Source organism: Pangasianodon hypophthalmus, chromosome 27 (assembly GCF_027358585.1).
Source record: "Pangasianodon hypophthalmus isolate fPanHyp1 chromosome 27, fPanHyp1.pri, whole genome shotgun sequence".
NCBI classification, from domain to species: domain Eukaryota; kingdom Metazoa; phylum Chordata; class Actinopteri; order Siluriformes; family Pangasiidae; genus Pangasianodon; species Pangasianodon hypophthalmus.
The window spans coordinates 6,505,169-6,522,936 of record NC_069736.1 but is presented as its reverse complement, the minus strand read 5'-3'; the positions used below and the strand labels follow the sequence as shown (position 1 = coordinate 6,522,936).

The 17,768-nt window shown below is 37.1% G+C and overlaps 1 protein-coding gene across 1 annotated transcript; it reads right to left on the bottom strand.

Moving 5' to 3' along the window:
* Positions 1-336: 336 nt before the first annotated feature.
* On the bottom strand, positions 337-16,884 carry LOC113531597 (transient receptor potential cation channel subfamily V member 1). The gene is made up of 16 exons (XM_034300947.2): positions 16,339-16,884; positions 12,932-13,148; positions 11,299-11,450; positions 11,054-11,206; positions 9,933-10,070; positions 9,495-9,784; positions 8,500-8,676; positions 8,113-8,268; positions 7,860-7,982; positions 7,705-7,775; positions 5,787-5,952; positions 5,551-5,617; positions 5,118-5,464; positions 4,462-4,577; positions 3,508-3,608; positions 337-3,351 (listed from the first exon to the last, which is right to left on the bottom strand). The coding sequence occupies exons 2-16, from the start codon at positions 13,105-13,107 to the stop codon at positions 3,236-3,238; spliced, it is 2,349 nt and encodes a 782-aa protein (XP_034156838.1). The 5' UTR covers positions 13,108-13,148; positions 16,339-16,884; the 3' UTR covers positions 337-3,235.
* Between the last annotated feature and the right edge of the window lie 884 nt (positions 16,885-17,768).

Here is a 17,768-nt window from a genome sequence, read left to right as displayed (position 1 = left end):
AATCAGATTTGAGAATTCAACAGTGCTGTGGTATAATGTGGTGCCAAAACCATATAGTCCCTCAAATATCATGTTATTTAAGAGTCGTAGGTGTAGTCCGTTTAATTTTCTAATGGAGGTTTGAAAAACATACTAAATTCAAATGACTACAGTGGAGGGGAAACACATCTCTTTCTCTTTCTCTCTCTCTCTCTCTCTCTCTCTCTCTCTCTCTCTCTCTCTCTCTCTCTCTCTCTCTCTCTCTCTCCTCCTTCTCTCTCCCTCTCTTTCTCTTTCCCTCCAGCAGGCTACTTTTAGCCTTGCTGCCTCATGCACCGCGACAGCTGGCGTACAAATGGATGAACTGCGTCGATTTGAGTCAATAGGGCCGTAAATCAAAGGCTCATGGCAGCAGGAAATAGCACAGACTGGGGCAGCTCTGAAAAAGTCCAGGTCGGGGCATATTGGAGCCGTCTGAAGCGAATGGAAATGGGAATTGCATAAAAAGGGCACAGCGGGACAGCCTGGTGAAGCTCAGTGTGAGTAATATCGACCAGGCATATTTTTTCCCCCCAAATATGTTTAAAAATCAATTATACATGCAAAAGCAAGTGCAAGTGATACAAAAAAAAAAAAAACCCAGACTGAGCATAACAGCAGGAAAGAAAAATAACTCGGACTTTACAGAATTGCATGCACAGGTGCGTTCCATGAATTTCTGGGTCGTTTGCAGGTGCACTCTCTGTTCTTCCTTCATATCTCTGAAAAATGTTAAAAATGCAAAATTTATTACGAGTCCTTGAGAATCCCATCCACTTCGGGACTCTTTCATGGTTCATGGTTAATATTATGACTTCTGTTAACCATAAATGACCACAAAATTCAGCAACAAAACACTCTGACTAATGTATTTTAAAAAATAATGAATGAAGTAAATCAAATAATGAATACCAATATTTACGGGAGGAAAAATACATCTACAGTGGTTAATATTGAACTCAACCTTCAGTTAATATGATGTGGTGGTTTGTTGGCAGTTTTCGTATTTGAGGTTCCATCATTTACATCTGTAGACCAGAGGTGATTATGAATATTTATTAACATGATATAATCCAAGTTATCCCAAGTTATGCTGCCTTCATAGTCATGCACAAAATAAAAGCAAGCATGGGTTAAACTTGGCATTTAAACAAACCTCTGTGCATGTGTTTAAGTTTCAGTAAATAGTTTCAACATGCTGTCATGTTACAGACAAATTGGAAAGTGCAAAGCCTGTTGAAGAATCGAATTTGGTCTGAACAGCTAACAGCTGCTGAAACAGCTGGTCAAGCTGGTCAACCATGCTTGCCAGCTGGTGAGTTATTTTCCAGCTTCCTTATTATTGACAAAATTGATCAATAAATGTTTGAGATTTTCTAATTACCTCATTGTTCATGCCTATGTTGCATTAGTATCTGTAATTCAGAAACTGTTTCCATTCTACCAACAGAAACTAGCTGGCAAAGATGCTCTACATTGCTTTGTTACTTTGGAATCATTACAAACCATTACATGGAGGAACCTTAATATAAAGTTTTAGCAAAATATTAAAAAAAAAACCAAAACATACTGTATAAAACATTTTCTGTTTTCTGAGTGGAATTTTCTCTTTCAATTTCATAGTATGAGTTAAATTCATCTTTAAAGATAACTAGGTGGATTCTCTCGCTACACATATTTTCCAGTTTTGCCCATAGATAGATGTTTCATATATCTACGGTTTTCTTGTAGAAATGAAAGGAGGTCACAAAACCATAACAGGTTAAATATCTAGCCACATCTGACAGACGGCACAGTTGCAGTGACAGCCAGGAAACTGATGAATAAATGTATCATATCAGCAGCTCAGAAAGACAAACAACTTTAAAAGCACCCAGTATGTTGTCTCAATCTCGCCTTTACAGTGAACTGTGAGCAGCAGCTCCACCATACCACAAGAGAGCAGCATAACCAAGCAAGACTTCCGTTAACATCACTGTGCACAATGAGGCCATTCTTTATATTGGTTAATAATCAAAATTTATTACAACTGTACAAATTACATGTTGAAAATGCACAGTATTCATATCCAACATATGTCAGTGTATAATTTCCATATGGATCATTGAGTGGATTATAATATTTACATAGTGTGGCTAAGAATAACTTTTTTTCAAAGAAACATTGTCATTACATATTTTCTATTTATTTATTTATTTATTTATTTAAAGTAAGGACTATTTAAATAGAATACTAATCCTCAAAAACAGATCATATCAAGACAATATCAACACTGACATATTGATTTTAACTTACGTTTAAAATGAAAGTGATCTGCCTTTAAGTCAGCCAAAACTTTAGACAAAAGAAGTGGCTCCAATTTTACCCTCTTCAATTATTTCAGATTCTATTGAATATGCAGATTATGCAGAATATACAAACACCACCATCCATACACACTGCCTACCTTCCACTAATAAACCCAATGCTGCATGGCCTGAATCTGCAGACTGTAACCTGATAAGCTCTTATATTTCATACAGTAACACTTGCCTGTCATGTGTTCAACACTAATTCATATTTTCCAAAGTTTTCCGCTCCTGTGTTGCTTAAAAGGATGTGGCAAAACTGCTGCAGTAACATGTTCCAGACTTTGACCTGAGCCTGAGCACTCAAATTAATAGGTATAAAATAAAAAAAAAAGTTGTATACATTGAGATTTGGCATTAGTAGCTAGCCATATAGTTAACCGACTTGCAAATTGTATACCTGCATACACAAAGAGGCCTGTAAAATGTTCTATGCACTACCTTGCAGCTTACTTCTGACAATTTATAATCCACTAACACGCAATTATATTAGATAAATATAACGCTAATATTTTGTATTGCTACAATGAGCCCTTCCTCCATTTTTGACTGCCTCATTACATTACTTGGATTAGAGTGCAAATTTGCGTGTTATGTTTTAAGTCTATAGACTGGATTTGGTCTATGAGCTGCTAGTTGCTGACCTCTATAGGTTATTTTTATTAGTGGCTGAATACAGAAAACACTGTGTCAGAAATGTATTTAGTAAGTGCTGGCTGTGTGACATTGTGCCATGTGCAAATATTTATGAGTTTAATAGCTCTCAGAAAATAGTCCTCCAAAGCCTCCATGATTGCCTAAACAATTTAAAGGTGCACCAGACAAAATAGCTTGGATCAGTGCTCAAAAATATTTTCTGTAGTTCCCAGTTACACTGAGCTGGTTGCCAGGGGTTTTGTCTCCTGCCCTGCCAGAAATTTACGAGTGTTGCGAGTGTTGGTCCTTCGTCGGCTGACTTCGCGTAGGAACCCACGCCGGCTGGGCTCTGGAAAGAGTGATACACAACACATCATATGCAACAAAACATACATTTCTTACATATTATTAAGGGCTAAGCCTTAAATCCGTCAAGATACTACTAGGTATTTATTTTGAGCCTCACCACATATACTTGCACCATAGATTTTTTTATGATGATTACCTCTTTGAGGTTCAGTTCGCATTACTGAGTTGCATTCGCCAGGATCCTCGCTGATGATGGCCAGGTTGCGGTTCCATTTTTTCCAGTTGACTTCTTCCACTCTGCAAAATGCACAATGCACCAATTATTGCCCACCATCTAAAAGCAGTTGGGTGGTGATAATCAATTTACCAAAGAACTGTGTTATGGTTAGAGATACTTTATTCGAGTGTATTGTAAAATCAAAGTGGTCAGGTGACTGCTCCAAGTGCTGTCCTTCTACACAGGAAAGAATCTTACTCAGCTAAAACTCTCTGTTCTCCCTCATCTCAAGGAGATTTTCCTTGCCTCTGTCACCTCTGGGATCTAAATCTATATCCGGATTTCTGTAAAAGCAGCTTTGTGATGATGCGTATTGTTAAAAATGCTATACAAATAAAGTTGTATTGAAAGGTAATTGATTTAAAAGTGGAAGTTGGTAGTCAAAACCATACCTGAGTGCAAGCTATAAAGTACCATCTTAAATGAAATTAGAAGTCAGGACTTATTTTAATATGGTCTTACATGTAAATTTATAAAAATGTACAAGTCTCAATTTGTTTGAAAATGGTTACAGTTTTCAGAGTTTTAGGATTTAAGATTATTTAAGGATTTAAGGTTTTAAGTTTAAGTTTAGGTATTTTTTTCCCCATACATTTGCATTACTTTGTTTGATTGAATTCATAAAATATTTTCCCATGAGATCCAGTTCTTTAATTTTTACTTTAGAGTAATTTTAATGCATTAGGAACAAATGAGACTAATATTCAGTACTTTTTTTTTTTTTATTACATTTTACTTCAGGTGACATTACACATTATACATTGAACTGATAAACCATCCTCTAAATTGTTCCAGAAGTGCCACACCATGTCACCTTTCTCTTTCCTGTCAAACTATCCATACATCTATAGCTACAAAAATTGTTTCTTTCACCTGAGACACCAGCGCCAGTCCTCCTCTTTTTTGCCCAGATTCCTCTTCACTCCTGAACGCAACTTCATCCTCAGACAGCATGCATATCTCTCCAGATCCAAGATGGTGATGGCACGCTGGGAAAACACGTATTTACTGTTAAACAGTTCACAGTGTGACATATCCTTACCAAAGACTGACATGTTAAACAAGTACCATGTTATACGTTGCAAATTTTGGTCCAATAATGGAACCACATTCACATTTTTATGTTAACTACAGAGCCGATAAACAATTCACCCATAATCATTCTACCTGAAGTAATCTTGGCACTGTTCATATAAATGATTTTATAAAATAAATATTATACACAATAATAAGAGACAAACAGTTTACCAAAGAACACATTTTTAAAGTAAACTTATCTAAATTTATCTTTCTTGAAAAAATTCTGTTTTCAAATTGCTCTCAGGCTCCAAGCTTCTGGTTTCTTCAGATACAAATATTTTCTACAAATATGAGGTTGCACATATGCAAAAAGAGACATATGGTTGTCGATCCCCACAGTGAATCATAAGCTTAAAATATCAGGTATTATTCATTTTCATATAATAATTTTCATTTGTTTTTTCATTTCATGAGAGTGACAATTATTCCTGTGGATGCTATATGTATACCTGCAGTTTCCAGATACTGGTGCTTTCCTTGGACATCTTCTCCACAGTTTTGCTCATCAGAGCAATCAACATGTTCAGCAGCAGAATGTAGGTGAGCACAATGTAGGATATGAGGAGCACATAAAATACATGTTTATACTCATACTTCTCTGTGAACTCCAGGTCACCCATGCCTATAGTGAACTTAAACAGCTCCAGAGTGGTGAAGCCGATGCTTTTAAAGGTGGGTTTTTTGCAGCCTTCTGTTGTGTTCAGAATGTCTGTAAAAAAAGACCGTCCACGTGTATTGTTTTTCTGGGCTGATGCATTAGGTACTTCAGAGTCATCTTTAAGTAGAGTCACCACAGCTGTTTGGAGAACAAAAGAAAAGAAACACTTTAGTGACTGGAATGACCTTTTGTGGATCAGAGAATGACAATTGAATAAATGGTACCTGCTGAAAATCCAAAGAGGAAGACCATGTAGACAAAGAGGAAGCGCAAGATGTCGCTAAGGATCATCTAGTAAACAGATTGGAAGGAGTATGAATATGTAGGCCTAACCTGAGATGCTCAGCAGTGTAAGATGGAGACAGAGCCAGTGTATAACAGTCAAATGTTTTACTCAGGGTGTGTTAACTTTAGCAAAATAAATAAATAAATAAATAAATAATTAAAAAAAATCAGTCACCCTCTGAATCATAACACTGTAAATGCCCATGTGTCGGGTTCCTCTAGAGAAGTAGAGCAGATTAACCCAGCACAGAGCCACACTGAGCACCAGGAAGGCAAGATACTCCTGCATCCCGATGACATACAGCCCCGCACACATCATAAAGAACACAGCCTGTAATAAACTACAGTACCAGAAGACATGAAAAAATATGTGGCATTTACAGTGGATAGAAAAATCTACACTCTCCTGTTAAAATTGCAGGTTTTCTTGTGATGTAAAAAAAATGAAACCAAGATAAATCATGTCAGTACTTCTTCCACCTTTAACGTGATATAGCAACCAACAAAATGCAAGTGAAAAACAAATAGAAATGTTTTATGAAATAAAAGAAAAAACTTACAATAACCTGGCTGCATAAGCATGAACACCCTTTTATAGTGGGACAATAATTATCATATACCTGTCATGAATGAAGTGATTCTGATTAATCCCAAATAAAGATCAGCTGTTTCTGGACAGTTTTCTTGACATCTTCTTGGTTTTGCTGAAGCTATGGTCCACAAAGAGCTTACAAAGCATGTATGGGATCTCACTGTCGAAAGATATTGATAAGGAAAGGTTTACAAAAGAATTTTCAAAACATTAAATGTACCATGGAACACCCTGAAGACCATTATGAACAAGTGGAGAAAATGGAACAGGACAGGACGTCCATCCAAAATTGACAAAAGGATGAAAACTTACCGGGGAGTCTGCCAAAAGACCTACAGCAACATTTAAGGAGCTGTAATAAGTAATATCTGGCAAGTACTAGTCACTCCCTGCATGCAACAATAATCTCTTGTATTCTTCCGTATTAAACAAAAGCCCTTTTCCTCACAAAAAAACTATCAAAAACAACCATAAATGGCTGCCTAGATTTTGCCAAAACATATATACAGTCACCCCCAAACCATGTGGCAAAATGTGTTATGGTCTGGTGAGACCAAGGTAGAACTTGGGAGAAGGTAGAACTATTTTGGGCATAATTCTAAAAGATGCAAAAACAAGACAGCTTATCACCTGCAGAAGACCCTACTCTCAGTGAAACATGGTGATGGCAGCATCATGCTATATGGCAACTTTTCTTCTACTGGGGCTCTACTGGGGTTCTAGTTAAGATAGAGGAAATTATGGAAAGCTCCATACAATCTATTTTGGCACAAAATGTGCAATTTCAGTATGATAATGACCCAATGCACAAATCCAAGTCAACAAAGCAGTGGCTTCAGTAGAAGAAGATCGAGCTTTGGGAATGGTCCAGTCAGAGCCCAGATCTAAATCCTATCCAAAACCAGTGGAATGCCTTGAAGAGGGCTGTGCACAAGAGATTCCCTCACTATTTTATAGATTTGGAGCATTTTGGCAAGAAAAGATTGGAATAAAATTGCCAAATCAAGATGTGCTAAGTTGGTAGATTCTTAACCAAAAAGACTGAGTGCTGTATTATAAGCAAACAATGCTGTTACATAGTATTAGTTAAGGGGCATGCGCAATTGTGCAACCAGGTATTATAAGTTTTTTTTATTCTTTTCTTTTTTCAGTAAAACATTTCCATTTGTTTTTCACCTGAATTTTGTTGGTTGCTATGTCACATTAATAGTGGAAAAATACCTGACATGATTTATCTTGGTTTCACTTTTTTATATCATAAATACCTGCAATTTTAACAGGGGTGTGTAGATTTTTTATATCCACTGTAATTGTTGCAATGTTTGAAGACAGATACTGGTTAAAAAAAATCGAATCTAAGTGTTACACATGCTACTATATGATACCATATGTCACTAGGAAAATGTACACAACCTGCATTTTGACTGTTTGTGCTAGTTAATACTTGTCATATACTGTATGTATATATATTAAAAAAAAAAAAAAAAAAACAAGCACTCACAAAAGCAGCTCAGAATACCCATCTACCAGCAGTGTGTTCAGACTTGGCCGCTTTCTCTTTATATCTGCCAGCTACAAGAAAACAGAAGTCCTCACTGGACTTATATTAGACTAATTCATTTTTATATTTTTTTAACCAAATTAAATGATACACACCACTGTAATGAAGAAGTAGAGTGATCCGATAGCCATGATGACCTCCCCAGCAAGCAGTAAGTAGCCAGTAGGAATAATTCCATTTTCATTTTCCTGCATATATTTCTTAATTGGAAATGGGGGCTAGATTGACAAATAAAATGATCGGTTAATGGTAAGGTATTTATTTTGAGATGATATTTGTCATGCATAGTAATGTTTTTTTTTTAATTATTTGTCCAAATCAATCTGACTAGCTGTGGCCTCGACTCACTTCCCCTTCTTCACGGTGATAAGAAACAGTTGTGAAGATGATGAGATATATGAGATAAACAATAAACTTGACCAGGAATATCCGGTGGGCAAATCTGTTCCATTTGTCTTCCAGCAGTTTATTAAGTGGCTCAATCTGGAGCATCTCGAGACGATTCTGAAACAAGAGACCACAGCATCACCAACTCTGTTCAGGATACCTGGATGTTTGTACATTGTAGTTGGCTTGAGTATAAAGACTATTTTATTTACAAACAAATTATCAGCCTCAATTATCAGGATGAATGCATAAATAATGAAAATGTACAGTAAGTGCATATTTTGCATTAAAGAGAAGTTAAGCGTATCAGTTTATTAGTCAGTTTTCTGTAGAGCATACTTCTCTTACAGGTATTTCTGTGCCATAAACAACTATCTCCAGGACAGAGTTTGGCTCGTAGGTGTCGATAGAGTCCAGGTCATATAGTGAAGCGTACACCGGGCCATATGCCCACTCAGTGAACTTTCGGGACAGATGCCTACACTCTTCTTGGTGGAACTCACGATGCAGAATGTGTTCAAACAGCTAGAGAAAAAAAGAAAAAATTTCATAGAGTATATTTAATGTGATCTCAGTGACTTTGACGGTGGCATGGTTGTTGGTACCAGATGGGCTGGTTTGAGAATTTTCAGAAACTGCTGATTTCCTGGGATTTTCACACTTAACAATCACTAGAGTTTACACAGAATGATGCGAAAAACAAACAAAAAAAATACATCCAGTGAGCAGCAGTTCTACAAGGGGAACACCTTGTTGATGAGAGATGTCAGAGGAGAATGGCCAGACTTGTTTGAGCTGATAAGAAAGGCTACAGTAACTCAAATAATCACATACAACTGTGGTGAGCAGAAAAGCATCTCAGAGCACACTACATGTCTGCTGTTGCGTAACTGCTTCCTTAGTGTACAAAACCTAAAAAGGGGAACAGTGTCTGAAGTACAGTCATGTGCAATTGCCACACTGCCATAGTAGATAATATTTTCCAGTTCTTTTTTTTTTTTCAGATGAAATTGTAGGGGAGAAAAACATCACAAGACATGAATAGAATGAATAAGCCATCTGAAAACAGGAACCACCAATATAAATATAGAATTGTTCAAGACTTCTAAAACGAATCAGTGTTCCTCAAGTCAGTCCTAGATTCTCTCTAACCTGATCACATCCTCTTTTCCAGCTTCTAACACAGCTAAAAATGTGGATACCAGGAAGGATTTGAAAATCTCTCATAAACTGCACAAACTCCACATTCATTGTGTATTGTACCACATTTCATGTGGGAAGCTTGATCAGGTCACTCTTTATTTAGCATTTATAGTAACTTTGAGATACTGATACACACTTACCCCAATCTTTCCTAGCTTCGCAGCCAGCTTGATGGAAGTAAGTCCCTGATTGTTCTTAATGTCTTCTAGCTTCTTCTGTTTTTGATTCTTAGCAGCGTCTTTAGTAAGAATATAGTCATACATGGAAACAACAAAGTCTGTATTTTCAGGGCTGTTATCAGCCACCATCACAAGAGCATGGAGAACCGTGTTGCCCAGAGTGTCCTTACACCTCACGTCTGCTTTAACCATCAGCAGGTCCACTATATCTTTCTGATTAGTACATGCTGCCAGAGAAAGTGGAAGCTCCCCTGTGAAAAAGGTTTGGAATTTATATATGTATATGTGAAATGCTGTATATTATTGATTAAGAAAACATGGTTTTATATATGTGTGTGTGTGTGTGTGTGTGTGTATATGTGTGTGTGGAATGGATTTTTTTCCCTCGCCATCACTTACCAAAGTAGAAACATGTTTCATTAAGTGGCTGGAAGAATGTCCCACAGGCCTTTGCATGGACATTAGCCCCTTTCTGAATGAGCAGCTCAGCAAAGCGCTTGTTTCTCCTCTCAATGGCTATATGAAGAGCTGTCTGTCCTGCACCGATCACATAAAAACAACACTGTAATTATGTAACTACTGCACAACAGTTAGCCATCTGGGGATGTTTGAGCTAACATTTTCTTCTTCCAACACATTCTATACAGAGAAACTAAGAGATGCCCACTACTGGCTAATGGTACTCTAAATAACAAGGGACAGTATGCGTGGCAGAGCAGAAAAGTACTGACCTTCTCATTGGGAAATTGCAAGTTTGAATCCTGAGGATGCCAGTTATGAGTCCAAAAGAGCATAACTGATCTTGGGGATGATGGCATTACTCTATCAGATCTGAGCAACACTAGCTATGGTGATGCTGGACTGTGAAGTCATGGATAGGCAGTCTGATGGAAGTCTGAATTTTGTTGAGTGTAATGTCTAATGCAAAAAATGTGATGGGGGAAATAATGGTCTAGAGATGATTTTTAAATGGTTCAAAGTTCTAGTGATATCAGAAACGAATGTACAGCATACAGTTTTGTGGTAGTTTGGGGACTTACAGTATGGCCTTTCTTCTTATAGTATGATGGGTTCGTTTTTGAAAGCAGAGTGGAAGAACCTGACCTCACCAAACACTTTTGGCATGAACTGGAGACATATTTGTGACTAAATCTCAATTCTTGTGACTGAATGGAAAGAAACCCCCACAGCACCATTCCAACATTACATGGAAAGCATTCCCAAGAGAGCGGAGGCAGTTATAGCAGCAAGAAGGATGTACATATACTCAGGGGCCACTTTTTTTTTTATAGGTATACATTTACAATTACAGGCTGACAGGTTAGCAAAGCTACCCTGTCTGTGCACAGAACAGACTACCATAAGACTACCCCTGACTAGATATTATGTAGATGGTGGACCTTTCTCAGCACAGATGAGAAACATATTGTATAATAATGATGTACCTATTGGGTAGGTAGACACTCAAATTTGGTAATATATGTTACAGATATTAACAAAACAAGTTCAAATATTCATACCTTCATAGTAGGCATCTGTATATGCTGCGTTCACTAACTTATCCAGATGTCCCATTCTCTCTGCGATACCCAGCAAGTGCTCCACTGTTTTGTTATCTCCATTTTTCAGGTTTAGCAGAGCCTTCATCAGGGCTGTCTTCCCATTGGGCCGATCTGAGGAATATGGGACATAATAATCCTATTCCTCACCTATAAGTAAATGCATTCTGTATACAGATATGTGGAGTTTTACATATAGTTCTTACATTCACAGTTTGTCAGCTTCTTGTTTGTTTTACGCAGATAATCCTCCAGGCCCTCTATCCTATTGACATCACCACTGGACACGGCATCAAAAAGCCTCTTAAAGTCAAACTTCTCATGCTGATCTGGTTCAGCTTTTATCCCTTGTATTTCACTGCAGAAAGACCAAATATGAACACTTCATGTTCACTTAGCTGTGGATGTGCTGTTGACCCACATCTGATCATCTAAATATATATTTTATTGGAAAATATACAGTAGATATTACACCGATCAGCCATAACGTTAAAACCACCTGCCAAGGTACCCCCTTGTGCCTCCAAAACAGCTCTGATCCATTGAGGCATGGACTCCACAAGACCTCTGAAGGTGTGCTGTGGTATCTGGCACCAAGATATTAGCAGCAGATCCTTTAAGTCCTGTAAGTTGCGAGGTGGGGCCTCCATGGATTGGACTTGTTTGTCCACTCGATCGGATTGAGATCTGGGGAATTTTAGCTAGCCTTCACTCCCCACGTGCATAAATGAGCCTTGGGAGCCCATGACCCTGTTGCTGGTTCACAGTTGTCCTTCCTTGGACCACTTTTGGTAGGTACTAACCACTGCATACTGGGAACACCCCACAAGACCTGCCGTTTTCACCCCACAATACCCAGTTGTCTAGCCATCACAATTTGGCCCTTGTCAAAGTTGCTCAGATCCTTACGCTTGCCCATTTTTCCTGCTTCCAACACATCAACTTCAAGAACTGACTGTTAACTTGCTGACTAATATATCCCACCCCTTGAGAGTGCCATTGTAACGAGATAATCAAAGTTATTCATTTCACCTGTCAGTGGTTTTAATTTTATGGCTGATCGAAATATTTTCATTTCCGGTATTAGTAACATGAACAATTGTTAATGAACTTATAAAGCCACAAAGCCCATAACACTTCAAGTTCTAAATGTGAATACAAGGGTTTCCTACCCTGTGATGTTGTTTAAGCATGTGCAATTAATGAATTGTTCCATAAAACAATGTACAGATCAGGCAGCCAGCTCAATACCTGAACAGCACCCAATTACATATTTGCACTGTGCAAGACCAGTATGTAGCTCTCTCTTAGATGAGATAATCTCGGAAATGGTGTTTTCCACCCAAATGTACGCAGAAAAGTATGCAAATGTGTTATATCTTCCCACTTCATACTCACAAGCAATCTGCCAGTTGGGCATTCAAGAAGTCATTCATATCACTGTAGATAGACAGTTACAGTTTGCAATGCACCAGTCACACATTATTTTTTTCCCCGCCCATATTTTGGTAAATCGCTTTCGCTGGACAGCCCTCTCTATTTTCTGGCTTCTCAATTTGTTTAATTGTCAGACTGCTTGTGAGGAAGACCTACTATCCAATCCTAGCACAAGTGGTAGAAATAATTGTAGCACAAGAGGTGGGATTTTTCAGAATACTAGTTGTGAAAATAACATGAGGTTCCTTCAGCTGTTCTTTTAAGTTTCATCATCACCTGTCAGTCTATCAGTCAGTCAATGCCTCATCATCAATCCAATGTAGAAACCATGTTACACTTGGTATTCCAGTGATGCAACTGCACATGCTGTAGGTACATAATAAACACATGACTTCTACTTACTCTGAAAAATTGAGGTTGATTCGGACTTGGCAAGAAAAATCACCATGGTCCTCTGGGAGGTCAGTGTCCATTGGTGCTTTGGTCTTTCCACACGCTTGGCGATCCTTTTTTGTTGCTTTGGCCTTAGTCCTCTCCTCATCTGTCCTGTCATCCGACTCCAAAGAAAAGGGTTCCATACTTTTCTTTGTTGTTCCTTGTTGACTTTAGTGTCACAATTCTGAGTAAAGACGGAGAAATTTAGGTTCATCACAAGAATTATGATGAAAAATAGAAATATTAGAAATGTTATTGACTCAAACAGTACATTATGAGTCATATTTGTTTCCATTCTCATATCTAGGTCAGATTAGTTTACTGATTCTGAATATATTATTGTATAAGATGTTTGCTTCTTGTTGAGCAGTGTAATTTGCCTAAGTACAATAAATGTTAGAGTGAAGGAGGAGGCTTTTTCCCATAATAAAGATGGAAACTGTGAAGGAGGAAGCAAAAGAGCAAAAAAGAGAAACCTTAGTGCTGCTTTTTAAACAATATCTCGAAACTGAGGTCTGTTCACACTGTTCACACAAATCCAACCCATGGGCTATGTCTCAAAATGTGTCTAGTTGCTGTTCTTACTAGAAGGTCAGACATTGTAACTTTCCAAATGCTCACTTTTCCATTAAATATCATAAAGTGTTCTTCAGTTTGTCCCTATTTCAAACCCTACAGCAGAGGTTCATTTTAGAAAGCTAGAAATCTAAAAACCTTAATCATATGACATTTGAGGAATTTTTCCACAAGTGTGGAAATGTATATGATTCTTTCTGATGAGACTTTTTGAAAGTTACTATTCTGAAGTGTTGATACAGTGTACTCTCAATGGCTGAGTGGCTATGAGTATTAACCATTGCTATAAGTATTATCCATAATACACATAACTTTTAATACAGAGAAATAGCAACTGGTTTACAAATGTGACATTCAGATGTTTATTTCATGAAATAAAATGTTAGCTATGTTATCTGAAACATACAGTATAACCAGCGGTTGTATTCATTTATTAACCCCAAGCTAATCCTGTTTGTGTAGGGTGCTATCTTGCTAACTTCTAAATAGCCTGTCAGTTAGCATGGTTTAGTCTGTCTACTGTCTACAACCAGTGGTCAAAAAAACTAAAACAAAACAAATAAAAAACAAAACAAAACAGAGAGGACTGGATAAGCACTACAGTAAATATGTATTTATAAATACAGGTATTTTACCATAAGGTGGAAAAAGCTTAATTAGTAGCTTAGCTAGCAAGATACCTTTCTCCTTCAGGCTTAGCTAGCAAAATACCTTTCTCCTTCATACATTCATGCAAGAAAGAAAAAAAAACCTTAAGCATACATGAACTAATTAGTCAACTCCTAGCTAGCTAGCCTCATGTACTAGCCGAATGTAATTAAATATCACAACACCTTTACTGTTAAACACCTGCTACTTTAAAAATGAAATGTAGGCGTATCCTGCAACATCACAACAATTTCAAACATAAGAAAAAAACTCAGTTATGACATTAATGATAACTAAAAATATTTCCCAGTAATAAAGAGGAAGCCAAATACTATTATATAGATGGAAAAGCAGAAAGCAAATGAGAAAAAAAGGAGAAGTTTCAGTGATGGTTTTAGGACTGTCTGGACCCCTAATATCATAAGCGTGTTTGTATTTTGTTACCACAGCAAACGGTTCACATGGTATTAACCCACCAACATACACTATACGGACAAAAGTTTATGGACACTTAACTATCACACCCATATGTGAGCTTTTTCTAAACTGTTGCCACAAAGTTAGAGGCACATTATTGTACAGAATGACTTTGTATGCTGTAGCATTAAGAACAGGCCCAAACCTGTTTCAGAATGACACTACCCCTGTGCACAAAGCAAGCACCATGAAGACATGGTTTGCCAAGGTTGGTCTGGAAGAACTTGAGTGGCCTGCACAAAACCCTGACCTCAAGCCAGCTGAACACCTTTGGGATAAGCTGGAAGGCAGACTGCACTCCAGACCTCCTCACCCAACATCAGCGCCTGACCTCACTAATGCTCTTGTGGCTGAATGAACACAAATCCCAACAGCCACGCTCTAAAAGCCTTCCCAGAAGAGTGGACGTTATTATAACAGCAAAATCTGGAATGGGAAGTTCATCAAGGACATATGGGTGTAATGGTCAGGTGTCCACAAACTTTTGGCCAGTAGCTATATACTGTGTAGCAATACACAGTAGCTATACACTGTGATTTCTAGTTCACATGTTCTTGTCAGAAATGCCCACAGATAATTCAAGAATTATATTTATTGTTTTACATTAAGAAAATAACAGTGGCACAAATTAGTGACAAATTAATGGAAAAAAAAACAACATAAAATGTCTTAGTACTGGAGGGATGAACACCATTCTTCTATAAGAGATTCCTTTTGGTTGTGTAGTTTTCATGACGGCGGTCGAGAGTGCTGTCTAACACGTCGCTCAAAAATCTCCCATAGGTGTTTAATTGGGATGAGAATGTTAAAGCCATAGCAAATATTTTACATTATTGTTTTATTCAGCAAATAATTCAGTGAGCCCACTATAGGGCACTTGAACAACCATGAACTGCTCAGCTGTATATAAGATTCAATATAATTACATTATACTATAATGGCTATATAATCGCTTTCTGTTTCTTATAAAAACATCAAAAACAGCCACTTGCATTTTCAGATGTGAAACAACAGATAGTGGTCAGCTTGTTGTGAGCACTATCAGGCAAAGCTGAAATATTAATTTTTAATGTTTCTTTATGTTGCTGTTACATGATGAACCTATCCATTAGCCAGAATCCATAACAGTTTCATGTTTCAAGCCTTAGATGCATTATCTCCTTCTAGTGAAAAACTGCCTTTCCAAAGAGCAAATCAAAACCGTGAAACAAACCAAATGCCATAAATTAGCGTGAGAGCAAGGAGCTGAGAAATGGGCTCAGGGTGCAGGCATGCTAACCACATTACTGTACTTATCTTTCATATCATTATTGATCGACTCCAAATGGATCGCAGATCTCTCTGTCACTGGGGTGGGGCAGTTGTTTGTTAATCAAAAGGCATGTTTGTTTTGCAGATTAAAAAAAAAAGTATTAATAAATGGAAGTGGAGAATAATTAAATGAATAGCAACAACATATTCACTGACATACACATAATTATTTAGAAACTGCATATTCCCAGAACATTAGCTAAAATATGACAATTCAAGGTTGTCGATTTAAAGCTGGGGAGGCATTTATGTGGAGGACAATAAAAAATCGATATCATAAAAGAGAAAATTACAGATAATGCTTACTGAAGGCAAAAATACATAAAAGCAGATGAGTAGTGATATAAGGAATCAGTACTTACCAAATATTCACTAAAGTATCCAACCTGTGCTGAAATATAATTTAATTTGATCCCCAACTGTGTTAACACTTCTCACTTCATAACAGCATCTTATATTCTGGAACTCAGCCTTCGGCTTGCTGAAAATGAAGCAGAAGAGGAAGTGAACACTTGCAAGTGTTGAGAGAGAGAGAACAAGAGAAGGAGAGAGCGAGAGAGAGCAAGAGAGAGCAAGAGAGAGAGACAGAGAGAGAGAGAGTGAGTCAGTGTATGTGTGACTTCCAGGTCCATCCCAGATGTAAGAGAATCCCAGAGAGACCACAGACTCATTTAGGATTGATTTGGCCTTAGGTCGCCTTCTACTTTTTTGCAGTTCAACATAAAATGCCTGCAAATTGTTTGTCTGTAGAGCTACTGAGTTTAAAATTGTGACTTTTGCATTGTGCTGATAAAAGTCTTTATATCTATATCTAAATAGAGTGGCCTTTTCCTTATTACACAAGATTAGGTAACAGTTTTTTTACATAATGACAGCAGATACATGCACTTATCAAACATAGCTCAATTCAAAATTATTTACAAATTTAAACAGAAGCATGCTAAATGTGTCCAGGTTTACATGTCTAATCAATGTTTATTGTTGTCATGTCATTCAAATTTTAGATTCTAAAATGGTATTTTATATATTTTATTTTTCTCTGATATGTAGCACACACGCACTGGTAAAAACGCTGTGTATTTGCGGATGTGGTTTGGCTTAGAGCATGAAGCACAACCCACTTCTACACCCTTATACATGGTGGGCAGGTACTCATACACACACAGACATGCCAAAGCCAACATTCACATCATGTAGTTGGGGAAAAGAAAATGCACAAGTGAAACTGTCTAAGCGATACTGAAAACAGTGCAGTGGAATCAGCAGAAAATTTGATGTACCACAAAATATTTTGTTTTACTTCAACTTGGAGAAAGTGATTTGCAAATTATGGTAAACATTCTGTGTTGTGGAAATCCCAAACTTTTATTAATATAAAATGCTAGGTATTAGGTTAATGTCAGGGTTACAAAAGGTCTTCTATGTGTGTAAAAACAGAACAGAACAGAACAGAACAAAAGAAAGGGCAATATGATTAGCTCTACAAACACAAGCAATACACACCAAACAAGTATCTTTACAAGTGAAAATATCTCGAATATGGGCAAATATATCTATTATTTCTTATTATGAGATAATCATAAATCAAATACAATATTCAGCCTGTTTTAGAGGCTTTTACTTATTTCAAGCTTTACATTTTCTTATTCTATTGACAGATCATTTTTCTTCTTTCTAGAAGTAAATGCTTAAAATTAGAAAAAATAATAGAACAAGGCTATTTCAAGAATGAAATTAGTAAAAAAAAAAAAAAAAAAAAAAAAGTCTAGAAACAGGTTTAATAATCATATAT